The sequence below is a fragment of the Cygnus olor genome, chromosome 2 (genome assembly GCF_009769625.2).
Source record: "Cygnus olor isolate bCygOlo1 chromosome 2, bCygOlo1.pri.v2, whole genome shotgun sequence".
Lineage (NCBI taxonomy): Eukaryota > Metazoa > Chordata > Aves > Anseriformes > Anatidae > Cygnus > Cygnus olor.
In genome coordinates this window covers 31,631,485-31,651,478 of record NC_049170.1, presented here as the reverse complement: position 1 = coordinate 31,651,478, position 19,994 = coordinate 31,631,485, and the positions used below count along the sequence as shown (strand labels likewise).

General features: G+C 37.2%; 1 protein-coding gene and 1 long non-coding RNA gene across 2 annotated transcripts in view; one reads left to right on the top strand and one right to left on the bottom strand.

The window, feature by feature from the left end:
• The first annotated feature begins 1,657 nt into the window (after positions 1 to 1,657).
• AGR3 (anterior gradient 3, protein disulphide isomerase family member) lies at positions 1,658 to 12,397 on the top strand. The gene is made up of 8 exons (XM_040549582.1): positions 1,658 to 1,764; positions 3,766 to 3,900; positions 6,278 to 6,341; positions 7,876 to 7,928; positions 8,577 to 8,653; positions 8,921 to 8,984; positions 10,044 to 10,127; positions 10,908 to 12,397. Exons 2-8 carry the CDS (start codon positions 3,795 to 3,797, stop codon positions 10,955 to 10,957), a joined length of 498 nt encoding a protein of 165 aa, XP_040405516.1. The 5' UTR covers positions 1,658 to 1,764; positions 3,766 to 3,794; the 3' UTR covers positions 10,958 to 12,397.
• Positions 11,781 to 19,994, bottom strand: part of LOC121066177 — a 21,698-nt gene continuing 13,484 nt past the window's right edge. Inside the window, exons 2-3 of the long non-coding RNA XR_005817559.1 lie at positions 14,524 to 14,564; positions 11,781 to 11,900 (exon numbers count right to left, since the gene is read on the bottom strand). This is a non-coding gene — a long non-coding RNA (uncharacterized LOC121066177). The remainder of the gene's footprint in view (positions 11,901 to 14,523; positions 14,565 to 19,994) is intronic.

Sequence of the window (19,994 nt, the reverse complement as noted above, 5' to 3'; positions counted from 1 at the left end):
TGAATATGCTTTCTCTACTTATATTAAGGGTTTCTTCTACTGAGCTGTAATTCTAGGGATTCTACACATACCCTTACGAGGGGAAGCCATAACCTATGACAAACAAGAAAGAGTGAAGATGTGTCACAGGGGCATCTCTTTTTCCTAGAAATTCTCTCAGATGCTTAATTTCCTCTTTTATTCTCACACTATGAATTCTCATATTATGCACTCAAAACATTCAGATTTGTATTCAGCTTAAAGGCTCAAACAAATTTGCAAAGGTTAAAAAATCTGATATGATTATCATATTAACTGAGCCTGGCGTTGTCTACACTCATGCCCACAAAGCAGAGTTCTTGCAGCTCAGCCAGCTTCCAGCTAGCTGGAAGTGCAAGTTTGAATTCTTCATTAAAAATGGTAAAGATAATTTACCACCAAAATACAGAAGGTCGTATTTTTGCACTTTTTATTACAAAATCAGTTGATTTTTTTGTAGCAGCAAATATTTAGGAGGAAGAAAGGAGAGAATCAGAGATATCACCTGAAAAGTTAATATTTTATGCACAAATATTAGAAATCATACTGAAAAAGCTTGTTGAATAGATATGAAAAACACAACACAAGAATTATATGTTATTAATCACATATATTTCAGTGATAGCAGACATCAATATATCAAAACATCCAAGTTAAACAAGCTTCACATGAAAAGGAGAAGGAAAAACTAACAATACAGTCTATATAAACAAATACATGGGAGAGGAAGAACCAAAAGGGGATTGCTCCTGATTCCCATGCAAAGGCTATCCAAGGAGGAGGGAAAAGGTGATCCAGCTAACTCCTTGTTTGTGCAAAGGGAATAAATAAAGGGCTGGGGGATTGGACTAGATGATCTTTCAAGGTCCCTTCCAATCCCTAACATTCTGTGATTCTGTGCTTTTCCCATATTAGTCAAGATAGATAAAAATTGTATTAAGCAACATGTCCCAAGAAATCCCAAGATTTTTAACTACAACTCAGAGAAGCAATAATCATAGAATCATAGAATGGCTCAGGTTGGGAGGCACCTTAAAGATCATCTAATTCCAACCCCCCTGCCGTAGACAGGGATGCCACCCACTAGTTCAGGTTGGCCAAGGCCCCATCCAGCCTGGGCTTGAACACCTCCAGGGATGGTGCAACACCTCCAGGGATGAGACAATAATCAGATACTTTATACCGTATTTTAAATAAAGAATTTATTTCCCCCTCAAAAAAAAAAAAGTTACCTTTATTTGTTAATTACATTCCTCTACACAAAGTAACCCTTGTTACTATTAGCTTCATACCTGTCTTCAGGCACCAGTGAGCACAGCCATTCACTGGGAACAAAAGCCTCTACAGTTCCAGCTTTCATTGGTGGTTTCTTTTTTCACTGGGCATAAGCCAGACTCAAACTGTTGGAGGGGGGAAGTAAGACACACATATAAGCCACTATTTATTTTTGATCCTCATACAAGACACCTGATACAAGCCAAGAAGAAGAGAAATCCAAAGATTCAGTGTACAAGCATGGGAACTCACAAGAGTGAATTTCGAAGGGATGGCAGAAAAGGAAGGGGGAGGGTGGAAATGCATGAATTCGGTTTCCAGCTAAAAGGTCTCTCCCTTTTTTCTCAGGTGAATGTGCCATTGTTGCTACACAGAGATACGGAGAGCTCAGGCGTTCTGTGCTTAAATCACTTTTTTTACCAAAGTAATTTCAGAAAAAGGACCTTCCAACAAGAGAACTGATTGCTGCTGGTGAGAAAACATTTCTTATTCCTAACTTTCATTTGATACAGAAATGAGTTTTGGCTGACAAACGCATTACAAGACTAGTTATACAAAAAAAAAAAAAAAGATAAAAGATAAATGATAGATGCTTAGAGATTAGTTAGCAAAATATATGTTCTGATAGAGAGATGAAGGTAATTTTTATGGTGTTGGCTGTCATTTTTTTTTCTGTACTCAGTTTAACTAACATTGGATCATGGAGCATCAAAATTTCAGAATATTGAATTTAAACTGCCTCCAGCTACAACTCCATAAATTACCCCTCCAAAACCCTGTGGATTTTCAATAGGATGGTAATCAATTATTTAAGCTTCAGATAAATAATCATGTGACTTGGAGAGATTTACACTTTGATTTTTTGTGAATACATTATGAAAGACAGAACTGATTCACACATTCCATACCTGATTTATAGTGACATATCAGGTGCGATTTCAAAGCCACAACTATTCATGTTTACATAGAGTTTTAACAGGTTAATATAAATGCTATATTTTATTATCAACATTTGACAGATAAACTAATGTTAAAGTCGTTAGCCTTCACATAGAGTTGCTTTAAAAACTGAGTTGTCAAGAGTAGTAGTACACCCCATAGAAGTGGGGTATAATGATCTGCTTTTGCTGACTCAAATTAGTGGTCTGCACCAACATAGTGAAAATTTGAATGGAGTTTCTATTCCCAAAAATTTCTCAGCCTGCAAGCATAGCTAAAAGTTATAGTCTTTCCTTATGAAACACTGGAAAACTTTATGTTTTCTTATTAAAATTCTATAATGTCCAATCTTTAAATTAGTATGCAGAATTAATAAGCTCCAAAGGATGTGTCTTTCTAAAACTCACTCAATAATAGAAAGGATGAACAAATTTAAGGTGGAAGGTATATGAAAGAAAGAACAACTATGATGCCATGTTGGGGGTGAAAGGGAACTGTGATGGACAAGTCTGAGGAGAATAAATATTATGAGTGTATTAATTATTTTAGCATTTGGGGGAAATTTCTTCAGAAACACAGAATTGCAACAATAAGATGATACTTTTTTTCTTTTCTGTTTCTTAATGTGCATTTCTTTTTTCCAGTCACTTGGATAGAATACTTTTTTGAGTTTGCCAGTTATTGGAAGCAGTATTTGAATTCGTTCACCAGCAATTGAACTGTTAACAGTGATGTTAGTGGTGTTGGAGGATTCATTAAAGAAAGGATAAAACGTGCTGCACTTTTTATGCCTTCATGTCCTGAGAAGCATGAAGCATTTTGTTTTGCCAGTGCTCAGGGCTGTAATTCCGCCTAGATGTCGCTACTAAATTCAAGTTTGAAATTTTCTTTATAAATGCAAGCAAAAGTGCTTTGGGGGATTTTTTTTTTATATTTTTTTTTAATTTTATTTGTCTGTTTAAGTCAAAGCACTTTATCAGCAGGTCATCCTGGCATCTCCTAAAGCTCAGCCTTTGAAAAATGAATCTCCGGTGAGAATCAGCAAGTTGACTGGATGATATCCTGGGCTACATAGATTACATTTTCTAACCTAGTACAAATCATTGGATATTGTCCTGAACATCAGAGTTTTAATGTCTAAAGACAGCTGTCTTTTAATGTCTAAAGACAGCTGTACAGGGCAGAAAGAAGAGTTATTTATTCAAAATATTTGGCTTTGTTTTGCCTCTCCTCAACCGTCACTTTTGTTCTCTGACTTTTATCAAGACCAAAGTTACTGAATTTCTTATAGTGATCTTTGCCAGGAAGAGAAGCAATCATCTTCAGAATATGGAAGCAGACAGGAACATTGGTGGATAGTTTTATTAAGAAGGATTTGAGATGGAAATCACTTTTTAAATGCCATAAAGAATAGGGGAAATATTTGAGTTCTTGTTGTGAGTTGGAAATCAGAATATTTCTTTAAAAATTATCTCACAAGATAGTGACTTCCTGATAATGCTCTGGTTCACAAAGTTAGGCTTTGTTTTCCAGTTTCCTTGCTGCACTGAAAGGATCAAATAATGCTCCATTCAACATTGGCCTTGCCCCTCCTGCTAATTGCAGTCTCATCAAACCTTGCAATGGCAATCAAAAAGGAAAAAAGAGCACCTCAGACACTGTCAAGAGGTAATGTATATTTCGCTTTATGTAGTTATTTCCTCATCTTACCATGTAGGTCCAGAAATGTTTTTATTTAGAATATACCTGAAAGAATATATATACTTTCTTAGGTGTGATCCTCTAAGGATAAGTGAAACACTAAGTAGTGTATCTTTTTCCTCCATGTCATTTCACTCCATCAGTTTGTTCTTAAGGATATGTCTGAGGGCCTCATACAGCCTCTGTAATTTATGTCACTCATAGTGACCTAGTGGAAGCAAATAAACTAAATTGATTCTCTGAAACCCAGCTGCACTTGAAGAACTGTCAGTGAAAAAATATTTTTTCAGATGCCTGTTAAAAGATAATTTGATATGGTAACTTATAGCTACTGAAACACAATTTCATAACTTAAGTTTCTGTGCAATTTTTTTTTTTTTCTACAGACCCATTTGTATACACAGAACAACAGGTTGAGCCATTTGTGGGGGTTTTGGGACGATCTTTCCTTTTCATTTTCATTTCCTTATTAGCAGATATTCACATTTAAAGGATTCTATTGTGGTTCATAATTTTCAACCTGGATGTTAAATGATTATGCTATTTTAAGTTCTTTATGTCTAATCAAGAAAAAATGAGTGGAAAAATAGCTTGATGAGGTCTTTTCCTCTTCTCAGTCTTCCCTCTCCTTTCAGGCCCATTCACCCCCCAAAATTTCCAGCTCCCTCCCTTAGCTGCACTGCAAGCTGTGCAAAGCATGCAGACCCCATGACTCACATTTGAATTCTTCCCATGCAAAGCCTTGGCAGAGCCCTGCATTCACACAGGTGCCATCAGAGGCCAGTTGCTCGGGAGGCATCTGGGCAGCAAAAGGAAGTGTAGGAACAGATGAACTGTAGGAATTGTACTGAAGTTGTAAGTTATTCCATATGGCAAAAAATAAATAAATAAATACAGGGCAGTCAAAAGGCTTCATAAAATACCAGGAACAAGGATAAATGCTTTTCCATATGAAAAACTTTGTAGATACAAGACAATATTTTCTAACCCTTGGACTAACTAAAGAGAAATGTCAAATCACTTTTCATAAGTAGTATCCATGGAGAAAAGTTATACCCAATCTGGTATCTATTGCCTATCTTGCCTAGATCAGAATTTATTTCTCCCACTCCGCCTAAATGCAAAAAAATAAAAAAATAAAAATAAAAATTAAAATTAAAAAGAAAAGCAAGAAGTCAATTTTATTGTGTCAATTTTGAAACAAATTATCACAGAAAGCAAGTGTCAGTTTTCTAATTCTGGTGTATGGGATTTTGGGATACTGCAGAGCCTTGAGAACATTACATGTAATTTTCACAGATCAAAAGGGAATACTTAAGCATGCTGTAAAATGACCCCAGCTGACTTCTCTGTGTGACTACCTACGTCAGCAGTTGATTTCAGCCAGGGCTGGGAACACACTGGTCAAGAAGCCAGAACCCCACCATCAACCAGACAGACCTGAAATCAAAATCACTTTCCTGAAAGAAGAGATGGCCTAGTAGCCTCACAAGCAATTGTCCCATGAGAAGGCTAACAGTAAATCTCTGCACAACCAAGGCTGGACCAAGCACTGCCCAGACACTGCAAAAGAACAGGAGACTTAATGTGGTCCAGACCCAGAAGCTATTCTGCCACATGCAGTTCCTGTGAAGGCCTTTGTGAACAGAAGTGACACAGCCCAGGAGGCAGGGACATTCTGCATTGTTTCTGACATCTTTGGGGTCTGAAGGCATGAAACCAAACAGTCTGCTTTTTGAGTTCAGTGCTTCAGCTATGGATGGGCTGCAGAGCTGGTGATTCATTAGGATTCTGTTTTGGAGGAGATTTTTATTTAACAGACATTCTTTTATTAAATTATTTAATTAAATGAAGTACTTGCAACTCCATGGATTGAAATTTGTGACTCAGGAGTTATGTTTAAAACTATGTATTCTTCAAAAACTATTCACATTAAAGTTAATATTATTTGACTTTTCATATTTTATTTTTCTCTTTCATTTTTATAAGCCAGCTTTCTTTTTAATCCCCAGCGTCTACATTAAATACAGAGCAGACAATATGAAGAAGAAATATGAAGATATAAAGAATTTTGTCACTGATTTAGGGGCCTCTGAGTATTCAGAAAGAGATCTAATGAGTTTGCCAAAGGACTTGAACTGGGTACAAATCCTCAGCCAGCTGAGTTCTGTTTTTTAAATATCCCAATGCACCTATCAGCAGATTTAGAATTTGTATATCCACAGTGTTTGGGAATATTTGACTGGAAAAAAAAAAAAAATCCTATTTGTTTACAACTACCAATAAATGTCAAAAACGTAATTTCTTGCCTGGCCACTAGTTAACCCTTTTCTTATATTTCTAGGGTGGGGAGATGAAATAACCTGGGTACAAACTTATGAGGAAGGGCTTTATCAAGCAAAGAAAAGGTAAGAGACTACAAAATAGTTTTGAGAGACAAAGTTGTCAATCAGATGGTCATGCCTGAATACACTGTAATGAAACAGAACAAAGAAACACAGTCACAGCTGATTTGCAGACCACTCACTCAAATAAAACAGATTTTCTGCATATAAATAAAAGCAGTTGTAGAGATCTTATTACTCTGAAGCAACATTAGGCCATTAGGCAAGTCTGCTTTGAACACTGTCCTTTCTTTGTGGAAAGACGACACTGCTGTTCAACAACAGCAGTGTTGTCATTTGAATAAGCAATGATGAATAGACATAATAATAATGAAGTTTTTGTTTGTTTGTTTGTTTGTTTGTTTTTTAATGTATCATGGATCTCTGATTTCCTCCTCAATCAACAGCTAGAAATCAATTATATTTGTTCTTGCATGGTGACCTACCACAATTTCTCACTATCCTGGTAGGACCAAAAGTTAAATGAGTCATTCTCTGGGTTTCAGCTGAAAATATATTTGAGGATTCATAACAATACTTATTTAAATCACTATTCCCATTAATTTTAGACTATAATAACATAGCACAAGATATTGTTAAATTGAAATTTAGCAAATTGAAATTTCAGTTAGCAATATCTTGTGCTACACTATTATAGTCTAAAATTATATTTATATTATAGGAATCCCATCTGGACGCCTACCTGGGCAACCTGCTCTAGGGAACCTGCTTTGGCACAGGGAATGGACCCGATGATCTCTTGAGGTCTCTTCCAACCCCTACAATTCTGTGATTCTGTGAAATCAAATTGTTTTTAAAGTAAATGGCAATCAATTTCTTGTACCCTGTGAAAATGTCTAGGAACTGAACGGTTCTCGACAGTGATTGCAAATCAAGCATTAGTAACTCATTGGCTGAACAGTAACACAAGTTGAAAAAATGTAGGAGAAAATGCATAGAATTGTTTTATGTTTTGACATCCAAAGAATATAAAACTTTGATACTCTATAAAAACATTTACCTAAATAAATAAATAAATAAAAATAAAAGGTACAGTACATCTGTTCAAGACAGCTTTAAAAAAAAAAAAAAAAAGAAAAAAAAAGAAAGAAAGAAAAAAAACACTTTCCATAGGGAGCATTTGATGAGAAACCTAATTTTATAAAAATTATTTCATTCCAGTTTACAGATTATTTTTATTTTAATAATCATGGAGAGTTACACACCTAGGCAATATTAAATATCTCTTCAGTGCTCATAGTTTGATTGTATATTAACTGGGAATGAAATGATTCTGACTCTGTGGTATCTCTCTTGTAGAATCTTTTGCTTTAGAAAAACTATATAGACAAGGAAACTCTGTTTCTCTACTTTCTTTTATTTCCTTTGTCTCTTTTACAAAAACGCCTGTCATCCCTCACAGAATGCCCATATGGTTTTCCTGTGAGTTAACATAAGATGAAATGCAATTTGCCTTTTCCAGTCTGCTAGTAAAATCATCTATTTATGTACTTGTCAAATTATCTAACCACATGTTTTATTATTATTATTAATAAAGTAACAAACCACTGATGGTCATTCACCATTTGGAAGACTGCCAATACTGCCAAGGTAATTTTGATTTTTTTTTGAGTGTTAAATTTTTGTAAACATCTTTATAAGAAACTACAAATATCTATATATTTACCTTGTACTTACAAAAACTTATTTAAAGAAATAGGTATACGAAATTGTAGTTGAAAAGCTAAGAATTTATTACTATTTTTTTACAAAAAGTACACTATGAACCTACTAAAAAAAGAACATAAAATATTCAATGCTGCTGTCCTTCTATCCCTGTTGCAGCACTTGTCAGTTTAAATTAAGAGTAACATATTTGCTACTGACTCATTGAACAGATTTAATATTGTTTGGCCCTCCTGAACGGGTAACTAGAGAAGCAGACAAGACTGCTGAAATTGATCTAACAAGAATTTTCTGAGAATAATGCACTTTGTCAAGCCGAGACATGGTATCTGTTGAAACTACAGGCTTCATAAATAACAGAAGAGAGCTTCCATTTTCATAGCTGGGAGGTTGCACAGACATGGGTTAAAAAAAAAAAAAAAAAAAAAAAAAAGGCTGTGACAGAGCCCTGAAGTGTCTCCTCAGGAATGTGAATCGGCAGTGACAGGAACAATGTGGCCAGTCTCCAGTGCCCAAACACAGAAGGAAAAGCAGTGTTTGAGATGGACTTCAAAATGCTCATGTCTTTTCTAGCACTGAAGAAAGCTTTTGCTGAAAATGAAGAGGTACAAGAAATGGCCCAAAATAACTTCGTTATGCTGAATCTCATGGTATGAAATGTTTGGGGAGATTTGACAGGTATCACTATTTGGCTTGTGTTTTCTCTTTCTAAGTCTTGAATTTTTCATGCCATTTTAGCTAAGTACCTCTGGCATTTCAGTTACATGCACATATATGCATTTGTGTGTGGATATACACACACAAGTAGTACCTTTGGTGTTTCTGTCCTCTGGTATGAGATTGTTCACAAGGGGTCCTACTCCAGGAATAGGTATTTACAGAAATATTTTAATAATTAGCTTTAATTTCTCTGCCAGCATGAAACTACAGATAAAAACCTGTCACCTGATGGACAATATGTGCCTCGAATCATGTTCATAGGTAGGTACAATATTTATGCATCTTTTCAAGGTACAATTTCTGAATCTATGCAAGTTTCCTCTTCTGGGGACATCAAAATGAATAATTTTTTAAAAAGAAAATAGCTCAGAACTTGTCATTACCATAAGTCTGGAATTTGGCAGACCTGAGTTCAGTTCTCCCTCTATCGGAGGCTTCAGCCCCAGTGAACTTCCTCAGGTTACGGATATGTTCTGGGGGGTACCTTGTGCTTGGGAACAAGGTGCCTAAATATCTATTAGCATCTGGGCCTCTGTTAACCCCTGTTAGCTCTCTGTCTTTCTTGCTAGCACTGTTATGAGATAAAGTTTGCTGAAAGCAGTCAAATATCTAACAATGTAGATGTCCATAGTGCAGACATTACCACAAAGTCAATGGTCAGTGGAGTCTAAGTAATGATTCCTTGCATCGTAAAGTTGACTTCTGGAATAAACCAAATGAATCGTGCCCCACAGTCCACATTCCTTTTTGCTGACTGTGCAGGGAACCTAAGGCGGCCAGCTCTGGCATAGCATCCAAAGTTAGGTGGGATGAAGTCCACACTCAGACAGAGCAAGGTAGCAACAGGAGTTTGATGATTAACAAAAAGCTTGTAAAGGGAACCTGTTGAGTAATGTTCACAACAACTTGCTTTCACAAAGAAACATTAAGAACCACAAGATCTTAGCTCTGAAGGCTCTCGGTAGGTCATGGTAATATTGCATTAAGTCTGCATCACCTTCTCTATCAGTGCATCCAGTCAAACTGGCCTCTCCTGAGGTAACCCCAGAACTTGTTATACAGGATATTTTTCTTTAAATATGGATGAAATGCATGCATAATCAATCCCTTAAAAATAGCTGCATAATATAAAACTGAGCTCTAGCTTTTGTTCAGGATTTCTCCGCATAAAGAGCAGTTGGTTGGAACAGAGCGTAACGGCCTTGTAATTGCATGGCTGATGAAATCAGGACTTCTCAGGAACAGGGCTGTCAGTGCTGCACCATGGGCATCACCTTCAGCTGTTGTGGAAAGCAGTGATTAATACAGTTACTTTTTCAGACCCATCTCTCACAGTAAGAGCTGATATCACAGGAAGATACTCTAATCGGCTATACGCTTATGAGCCACAAGACATACCATTCTGTAAGTGCCCACTTTATGGTGTTACTTTGCATTTCACACTGTAAGCAGCCAGATACATACTAATCCCAATCATCTGTGCTTGAGAATCAGTTAAGATCTCAAAGTAATGAATAAAGAATGTGTGTGAGCATTTACAATCATTTATAATCATCTAACCTGTTCTAGCAAGACACTTTAGCCCATTTGTAGTAGTCCCACTGAATTTACTGGGACTACTCAGGTAAGACAAGTTGAAAGAGAGTTGTGTGAGAACAGTCAGGACCAAGATCTGAGCAGTTTGCTGGAGAGTGGTGAAAGTCACTATGGCTCAACTACAATATAGTATCCAACTGCAATATGTGAACAGCTGGTGGTGGGAGGAAAACAGAAAAAAAAAATGCTGGTGGTTACCTGAGTACCACCTATGACCCATATTTCAAAAAGGAATGTGATTTTTTCAAGTTGAGCTAGTCCTTACACTATACCATCTACCTGACACCAGTGCAGTATCTCACCGCAAATGTGCATGTCACATCTGATTACCAGGTTTGCTGTTGAGAAGTAAAGAACTTGAAAGTAATCTTGTGAAATCCCTTTAAGTTAAACATTTTGATTCATGAAGTTTTTGCCTTCATCTTTAGCATTCTTATGCAAGAATTTTTACTATATATTTTACAAAGCTCTAAAATATGTGACCCTGAATTAATTTTATAGTGAATAATTTACTAATCAAACTAGATTTTCTTAATTGTACAATGCATTTTAAGTACATTTTACTGTTCTTATTTATTTTTCTTTCAGTAATACAGAACATGAAGAAAGCATTACGTCTCATTCAGACAGAACTGTAACAAACAACAGTGAAATGATCATATCCTCTACAGTGTGAAGCTGCACCAGGATATTTTAAAACATTTTAGTTAACCTTTCTGTCTCTACTAGCATTTTGAACTTTAACCAAGCAACTTAATATACCAGATTTCATAAGAAATATATATGCATGATTTGGAGAACAAACATAAAAAGACCATCATGGCCACTTGGGAAACAGAGAAGAAATCTATCAAACACTTTGAAGTTAGTTTTCTGAATAACTGAAAGTGATGGTTTAAGGTGCAGCAACTTTGAGCTGCATTTTATTAATTCAACTATAGCTTCATTGTCAGCTACAACTTCTGACCAAGAGCTATAGACAATCTTTTTTTTATGTCAATTTACAATTTATTATGTAATGTAGTATCTACATCTCAGCTCCTAATTTTTATTTTTATTTCATGTAGCTTGTAAGTCTTTAGTGTAGCTCAGATTTACGTGTTTATTTCTCATTTGTTGGCAAATCAGACAGGAAGACTCTTGCTATAGATTTTAGAATAGCTAATATAGAAAAAAACCTGAGATCTAGGCTTAGCTTTATTCTGTGTCTTTAACTATTATTCTGATAACTGAAAACAGAACATATATATTATTCTGAGCATGTGGTCTCCATGAAGTGATGATAATCATCAAATAACTACAGGCTTTGCCATGATAAAAATACAGTGATGCAAGAGAGATTGAAGGAGATAATCCCAGAACTCCACACCTGAGGCCAAGTCATGCTTGTAAAGTCTGATATGGAAAAAAGGAGCAGGCTTTTCCTAGCTCTTTTAAATGTCATGTAAGGCATGTGAAGCTCATCACAGGCCATTCCTTCTTCTGCAGTATCCCAACTCAGACATCATGGTGGAAGCATAATGAAGGGATCTGTACATACAAACTCTACTTCACCAAACCACCATGTGGAAGGGCAGGCACCTATTTTAAGTAAAAAGCTTAAGTCAGTTGAGATAGTTTGTTATCCCAACAACTTTCTTTTTCACTAGAGCAAGATGGTAAGTCATTAATCTGCAGGAAAAGCAAGTGTGTTATGTTCTGTGCAAGAAACCGGTGTCACTTACCTGTGTAACCTGCCGTTTCCTATGATGCTGCCTAAAAGCACCTATGAAAGATGTGTCCTTTGCAGGACATCTATGTTAATTTACAATAATGAGTAATAATTCGTCATAAATTAGTTATATTGTGGCTATCTATGTCTTCATAGTTATGTAAAATTTGGATACAATAACATATTCCAACAAAGTGGTCATAAGTGGTTGGTAAAATCAGAGAAAATAATCTTGTATAAGTCCTTAACAGTATATTGTCTTCATAATCTGTTAAATGTTTGGGTTTTTTTTGTTTGTTTGTTTTGTTTTTTAACCTGTGGGAAAATGCTAGAAACAAAATTAAACTGGTGATCACATTCCTTTGAATTGTGTTTAGTTCTGATCATTTCTGTCCAAATCTACTTCAGATTTAGTAACATTTCCCACACTGTAGGCACATCCTCTCCTGAGCACACCAGAGATGTTCAGGAGAAAGGGATGTGAGCTAGCTGCCAGACATGACACAAGATAGCTACGGCAGTACTTTCAAAATAGGGTCGAGAGAAGCTTTACATTGGAGAGAAGCACAGCACAAAATAACTTTGGAAGTGCTGGCATACAGTAGATTCAGAATATTACCAAAAAATTAGATGTAAAGTGGTAGGTCTTTACTGTCATTTTGCAGAGGATTATTTTTTCCCTCCATATATTCATTTTCAAGAACGTTGGCCAAGATCTCCCAAGATGACAGAATGGCTCAGGTTGGAAGGGACCTTAAAGATCACCCAGTTCCAACCCCATTGCTCTAGGCAGGGATGCTGCCTGCTAGACCAGGTTGCTCAGGGCCTCATCCAACCTGGCCTTGAACACCTTCAGGGATGGGACACCCACAACCTCTCTGGACAACCTGTTCTAGTGCCTCACCACCTTCTGAGTGAAGAATTTCCTCATAACCTCTAAAATAAATCTTCCCTCTTTTAGTTTAAACCCCCAGAACCCCCAAGTCCATCTCAGATCATGGGAGACATTGGCTTGAAACAACTCCTGCTCTAACTTGGGTAGGAAAACAAATGTGAGGCAGTTACACTATCAGCCAATGCCTGCTTGTCTTATGTAAGCTTCAGAAGACAAAGGTTTCAGGCTCTTGGTGGGCATTTAAGGCAAGGCTGTACTTTTTGAAGTGTCTGTATGCCTAAGCTTTCATTCCAGTGTGAAAGAAAAACCTTCAGTTTCAAACCTGGAAAGCAGCTTCAAAACAAAACTGTCGGCATCCCTTCAACTCCAGTAGCTACGTCTTTGTTCATGGTATTCTTGCTTCCTTGCCTACTACTACTGTGCCGCTAGATACAAAGATGACAGTGTCAGCCATAAAAGGCTACCCTTGTGGACTACCCTATTCAGTGCAGATACTACATCCGCTTTTTGCTATAGGAAGGGTATCCTCATACACGCAAAAGCTGAAGAGCGTAAATATGCTGGCTGAAGAGCGTAAATATGCTGAGGGATCCTTTGGGATTATACAGTGGATGAACATTTTAATTCCTCTCTCCTGTAAGATGAATAGACAACAGCACAAAACATACAGTCCAAACCCAGGGATGACAGCATTTTTGTGCTGATTGTTGCCACTGCTCACACCCACGTTACTATAACAGAGGGAAACCACAGACGCAGTCTGGTGTCACAACACAGTAACTCAGTGGTCCCAACTCAGTGCAAATATGTAGTTGAAATTATAACTACACTGCTTTTAGAGAATTCTTTATCAGATAAAAATGCAAGTTAGTTGATACAAAACAAGACTGGTTTGCCTAACTGAATGGAGCATAATTGCGAAAACAACAGAATTCACAGCAACAAGGTCTTACTTTTACAATTTACACAGTCAAGGTTAAGGAGATGAAGGGCGACCCTCACAGCTGGTGACTAGCTAATGTGCAGGAGATGTTCCTAGATACAAGGACACACTGGAGTCTCTCTGAGATCAGGTTACAAATTCAACCCACATCTCCTATCTGTGGTTGTCCTCAGACAATTTACAGTTTTGAGAAATCCAGATGTGCAGCCTTGGCTCTGTTTTTTTCTAGAGATAGCATATATTGGCTGTGCTCACTCAGTTAAAATCAGATTTATTCATTTTTTACTGCTGATAACAATTGCTAATAAAATACACACTTGAATATATTTACCTTGGCTGGCACAGGCTTAAATGAAAATGGATAGTATTGTCATGCTTCTCTCTTAGTATCTGTGATGCAACAGGTAGCATCTCAAGTTAGAAAGCTAGATACTCAAAACAAATACATCTTAGTCCCTATAGAAGCACCAAACTCCTGTATTTATGCTGCTTCTACCTAGCTACGACCAGATGGGTGTCGACTTCTTGATCTGAAAGTTGTATGCTAATTATTATTTTACACAAACTTCTGCATACCTAGGGATTACATTTGGGTCACTTTTTGTGTAGATCAATTCAAAAAGTTTGTGATTCATGACTACACTCCCGAACTCACCTTGGCTCAGTAATGCTAAACTCCACAGTCTCGTCTCACTGCTGTAACAGAAAATAAATGGTAGAATTATCAATTATTGGCATTGTGGAAGAAACAACACAAGTTCTGGACCCTACTGTCCTTTTCCTTATTATAAGGAATATTATAAACAACAAAAAACTCAGAACAATATACAGATCATTGAGTTTCATTCTAGAAAGAAAGTTAACCTGTGTATATACACTGCAATGCTTGTGATTTTGACATTTGAAGAAAATCAGGATCTATTTCCAAAGGTCTTACAGATACAGGCTACATCTGTAATGTAGAACAGTATTTTCCACTACAGAATTTTTTGACAGCTTTGATGCACCACCCATCCAAGCAGACAGCAACCACTTCCCAGAAATATTACTGGCACAGGAATCCCTTTGTGGCAGATGAGATCTGCTATGCCAAGTGGCCAAATGGAATTCAGCCCTTCTCTTTCACTTCTCAAATCCCTATAGACATCAGGCTGAAAAGTGTAGCCTTGAGAAAACAGGACTAAATTTTTGTGATTCTTAAAGATTCGAATGCAATCCTTTTGGTGGAGCTAGATATTCAGGTAAAAAACACCCTGAATGTTGTGCAACATTTTTTCTGTTCACAGCTTAGCTCAACATTCATCCGTAATTTTACAGCTGATACTATCTTTCTGCCCTCTCTTCCTTGGAGATTATCTGACCTGATGAAACAGAAATTCTGATCTGAGATTAAATTCTTATTGCTCAGGGACAAGATAACATTTCTGTAACCTGTGCAAGGGCAGACACAGCATGACTCTTTCCCCTTTTTTTCCTTTGAAATAAATGATTCCTCTTCTCTGCTGGCATGCCACAGTATTCACAATATTAATGGGCAGATCTTTATTCATGCTGTTTACTTCCATTTCTTAAATAGATTGGGAAACTGTTCCTTTTGTTTTTTGTTTAACCAGAATTAAAACAACCAGCTTTACTTGATCTCTGTTGTTCAGTTTAGAGCTAAAGGAAGAGAACGAAAGACAGAAAATGTGAGTGTGAGAGCAGTAGCTATTTTAAACAGGATGAATTCAATCATAATGTAAGGACCTATAGCTGAGAAAGCCCATCTGTGTAGCTTATGCACTTTATAGAATTCATAACCTTTATATTATATGCATGGATGCTAATATTAACGTGAGTGTAGTATCACCTATGGAAACAGATATTTCATATAAAAGACTTCTCTGATTTCTGCCTTTGCTCTGACCACAACATATTCTGGAAAGCAAACGTTATTGCCACTCGCTCACATATCCATACCTATTTCACTGCCTGGACTTATCTGTTGTAATCAGACCAAGGATAGTCAAACAAACGTGGACTTAACGTCAGTGAGGTGAGGCACAGGAATCTGTAAACCGACAGAACAGGATCCTCCCCTATGTATCCGTCTGAAAGCAGAAAGGCGTTGGCTTTTCTAGGCAGATGGCTGATGTATTGGTCTGCAGAGCTAAAACATTTCCCAGTGTGCAAATATTTGCAAGGGACCAGAACAAAAGAAAAGCCACCATAACTTTGTGTACCGTGGAAACAAGAGACTGTGGGACACCTCAGCACTTAAATGGCAAAAGTAACATTGTCTTGCAAAATAAGACTGATATACTGTGGATTGGTTCATGTGCTACACGTGTTCTTGCCAAAGGCTGACACAGAGAAATTTCCAAATGCTGAGGTGTCCTCCACAGGACTGACCAAGTCACTGCTGTGTTTCCTTTTCTTTCTTCCTTTGGTCCAAAGGTTTGCACAGATCCTCAGAGTGTGTGAGATGGAAACAAGAAGTCTCCATGGCAATTAAAATGTCCATAAATGCCAAAGAAAAGGGGAGGAATATTTATTCCTTCAACAGAAAATCTCCAGAATTAACAATTCAAATATTCATACATTTTCCTTACTATTCAAGGTGCTCATGATATTCATCACTTACCATGTTGGGTTGCTACTGTGCACTGTAAAGTAACTGACCATGTGGATCCATTTCAGCAGACATTTTTCTTTTTAAAAGGTATCAGATTTTTGCTTAGAACCCGTTAGAACAACAGAAGACACACAGCAATATCCTTTATCTTTGTATAATAAGAAAGAATCCAAATACAGTGGAGCCATCCTTCAGTTCACACTGACATATCAAGCACTGCATTTCCAAATTTCCCTATAATTCCAAATCCAGGTATTCTTAAGCAGATATTCATCAAGTCACCCTTTGTATATTGTGACCTGTATGAAAGAGAGAGAAGATGCTATATGTGACAGTTTTTCAAGGTTATAATGCTCTTGAGAAAACACTCCTCTGTTTTTGGTGCTCGGATTTGGTTATGGCTTCAGGAAAGAGCCTAAAAATACTCTTAAAAGATCTACCATGTCTTCTTTTTTTCCATGTACACTGAGGATCATTCATTACAGCACACCCTGGCTGCCAGTCCCCAGTAGATTGTTTGTAAAAGGCTGGCACACAGGAAACCATTCTGCTATTTAGTACTCAGCCAGCTGGGGAGAACTCAGTTCATAGGTATATACACTTCTGTCTTCACTGCTTATGTCCACACACAGGGAAGATGACAGTGACTGACTAGAAAAGAAGCTAAGTTAAGGTTACTGTACAGGATAGAAGAAAAGGAGGCTTGATCTGACAAGATGTTTTTGTTGTCTTTGTTGTTTCAAGCCTATAAGCAGGTGGGGCTGCGATTTTACACATTTCTTGAACATTTCTATCAGAGAACCACAAAACAAGCGTCTACAACTTGGAAAACAGTTCCACATACAATATACTTCACTGTTATCAAATATTTTCACATGTACATACTCCCTGAGGCAAAATCTCACCCTAATAGAAAGAAATATTCCCTCATGGCCTAAGTGGCTTTAGTTCTCATTAATTTGTATACTCTTGGTCTTAATGAGAAAAAGACAAAAATGCCTAGATCCTATAATGAACTTCCAACAGGGCCTGAATGACTTCAAAGATTCAGTGCAGCTGTTACACTAAGCCTGGAAACTCAATCTTTTCTTCCTTGGAAGAATGCCCTTTCTTATTTACTAACCAAACAATTAATCCATAGAAAACCACACTCTACTGAAAACATATTATGGTTTGTTCTGCTTTCTTCAACTAAAGATATAGGAGGTGGAACACTCCTCTAAAGAGAAAGAAAGCTTTGGAGGTTTTTTTGTGTATAAGAGCCAAGAAACATTTTTGTTAATTTCTAATAGAGATTTTTAAATGAATAAGTTTTCTTTCATGAAATCATTCTAGAAGGCTACCATGCAAATGTGAGCCCATCTTAAGTGCTTATGTGGTGTCCACTATATTAACACCATCAGGTGGGACTACAGGTCTTCTCAGAGATACATGAAGGCTGCCTTTCCTGACCAAATGTGTTGACTATAGAGTGAGTTGAACTTGTACAGCCTCAAGTACAGGTATAGGGCATCTCTGGAGTACAAAGGACCAGACAGCTTAGGTGTTAGGCAATGCTGTTATCCACAGACAGGTATGCTGCCTGAAGGTTGCCTATAATAAATGAGAAGTATTCAAGAGACTGATAGATCTTTTGGTTATTTACCCTGAAAAGAGTCACAGGGTCTAAGGATGTTTAGTTATCCGTGTTTTTATACAGAAGTAACTAAAACATTAGCAGATTAAGATCACACAAAACCACGAAGCAGGGCAAAGAAGTGAAGATGCATTTAACTAGCTTGTATGAATGGGGAGAAAAAAAAAAGAAAAAAGAAAAAAAAAAAAGGAACAGAGTAATTAGCATAGCTCTTTTCTGACTGTGAAATGTGTTCTGTTGGTCATTTGAATACTTGAAATGAAGGGGAAAAAGGCACTGTGCTAAGATAAATGAAGAGCACATCCACAGTTTTATAACCAATGCAGATGCCTTAAAGCATAAAGCCTTTCCTTCCTGCACTGAAACAAATCAAGGATACGTGTCCTTCCGGTGGAGAAAGGATGACTCACCAAGAAAGCTAAAGAAAATTCTCCCTGTGCTATATAATTTCATGACATGCTCTACTGAGCCATAAACAAACCAGAGGTAACAATGTCATTGAGAAAGAGTAAATTCCAGGAATATTGTGGTAACATATAATTCCACAGTTTTAGCTAGAGGTCTTAATGTAGCTACCATTTCTCTACGTAAGTTAAAATTAATTTAATGAAGAAGCTGTGGTTTCCAAGGCTAACAATAGTAAGCATTGCCAATGCCAGAAAATACTTTGGCCATTGCTTTGTGTGTATATTTCAGTCATGTAGATTCACTATATTTGTGACTATTTGCTAATAAATCATGGAAATGTTCAAAATACGAAGTAACCATAGAGGCAAGTTGCCAAAAAGCGTCAGGCTGATAAGCTTATTTTGAACAGCAAAGTTGAAAAACAAGTAAATCTTCCATAAGAACAGTAATTTAAAACAGTATGAAGAAAAAAAAGGTATCCAAATGCATGCTTAAATTCCGAATGTTTTGGCAAATCTCAGTGATGGAAACTTAGAATAAAACAATATGCTTTTAAGGGTATTTCATTTATAGAAATACAGATTGCTTTGCATGATGTTACAGGGAGGAAAAAAAAAAATTATCGTTGCTCGCGAAGACTGCTGCTAATGTTCTCAGCAGAAACTATCTAGACACCAAAGGCTTCAACAATTAATAGTCCCCTCTGTCCCACCACAACAAAGTATCCTCTAATAAAGTTGTAGGTTTTTTTACAACATATTATCAAATAACACATTAGAGGTCTCTGTATCCAAAAGTAATTTGGAATACTAATACTATATTAATAACATATGTTCTTGTTGGATAAAGTAGGCAAGTGAGGGATATGAAACCCAGAAAACAGGGAGAAGTGGGCCCACCCAAGGGTATGCCTACCAGCAAATGAGTGCTGACAAGGCACATTATGATCTGGTCCTTGTGGTGGAAGGCTTGAACCACCTTGATATTTACTTGAGGGACAAACAGAGCAGAGCACAAGCAACCCAGGAGGCTTCTGGAGTGCGTGAGGATAACTTCCTGACACAGGTTACAAAGGAGCAATGAGGGGAGACACTCTGCGGACCTCATACTTAAAAACAAGGAAGAACCTGTCAGGAATGTGAATGTTCATAGGCTCCGTGACCTTAACATTGTGGAATTCCGGATCCTGTGAGAAGGAAACAAAGCAAATAGATCACGACCCTGGCCTTCAGGAGCAGAGACTTTGGTCTGCTCAGGGTTTGCCTGGAAGAGTCCCATGGTACATGGTCTGGAGGGAAGAGGGGTCCAAGAGGGCTGGTGACTTGTAAGGATCACCTCAATCCATGCTAGAACATGTCAGCTGAAGGGCAGGAAGTCAAGCAAAGACAGTAGAAGATGTACATGGATGAACTGGAAGTTCCAGATGAAACTCAAACATGAAAAGGAAGCATAACAGAGGTCAAAACAG

Coding starts and splice junctions, on each gene's coding strand:
- AGR3 (XM_040549582.1), top strand. CDS start 3,795: ATGCTCCATTCAACATTGGCCTTGCCCCTCCTGCTAATTGCAGTCTCA. Junction 6,342..7,875: donor CTTTATCAAGCAAAGAAAAG/GTAAGAGACTAC, acceptor TTATTAATAAAG/TAACAAACCACTGATGGTCA. Junction 7,929..8,576: donor AGACTGCCAATACTGCCAAG/GTAATTTTGATT, acceptor TGTCTTTTCTAG/CACTGAAGAAAGCTTTTGCT.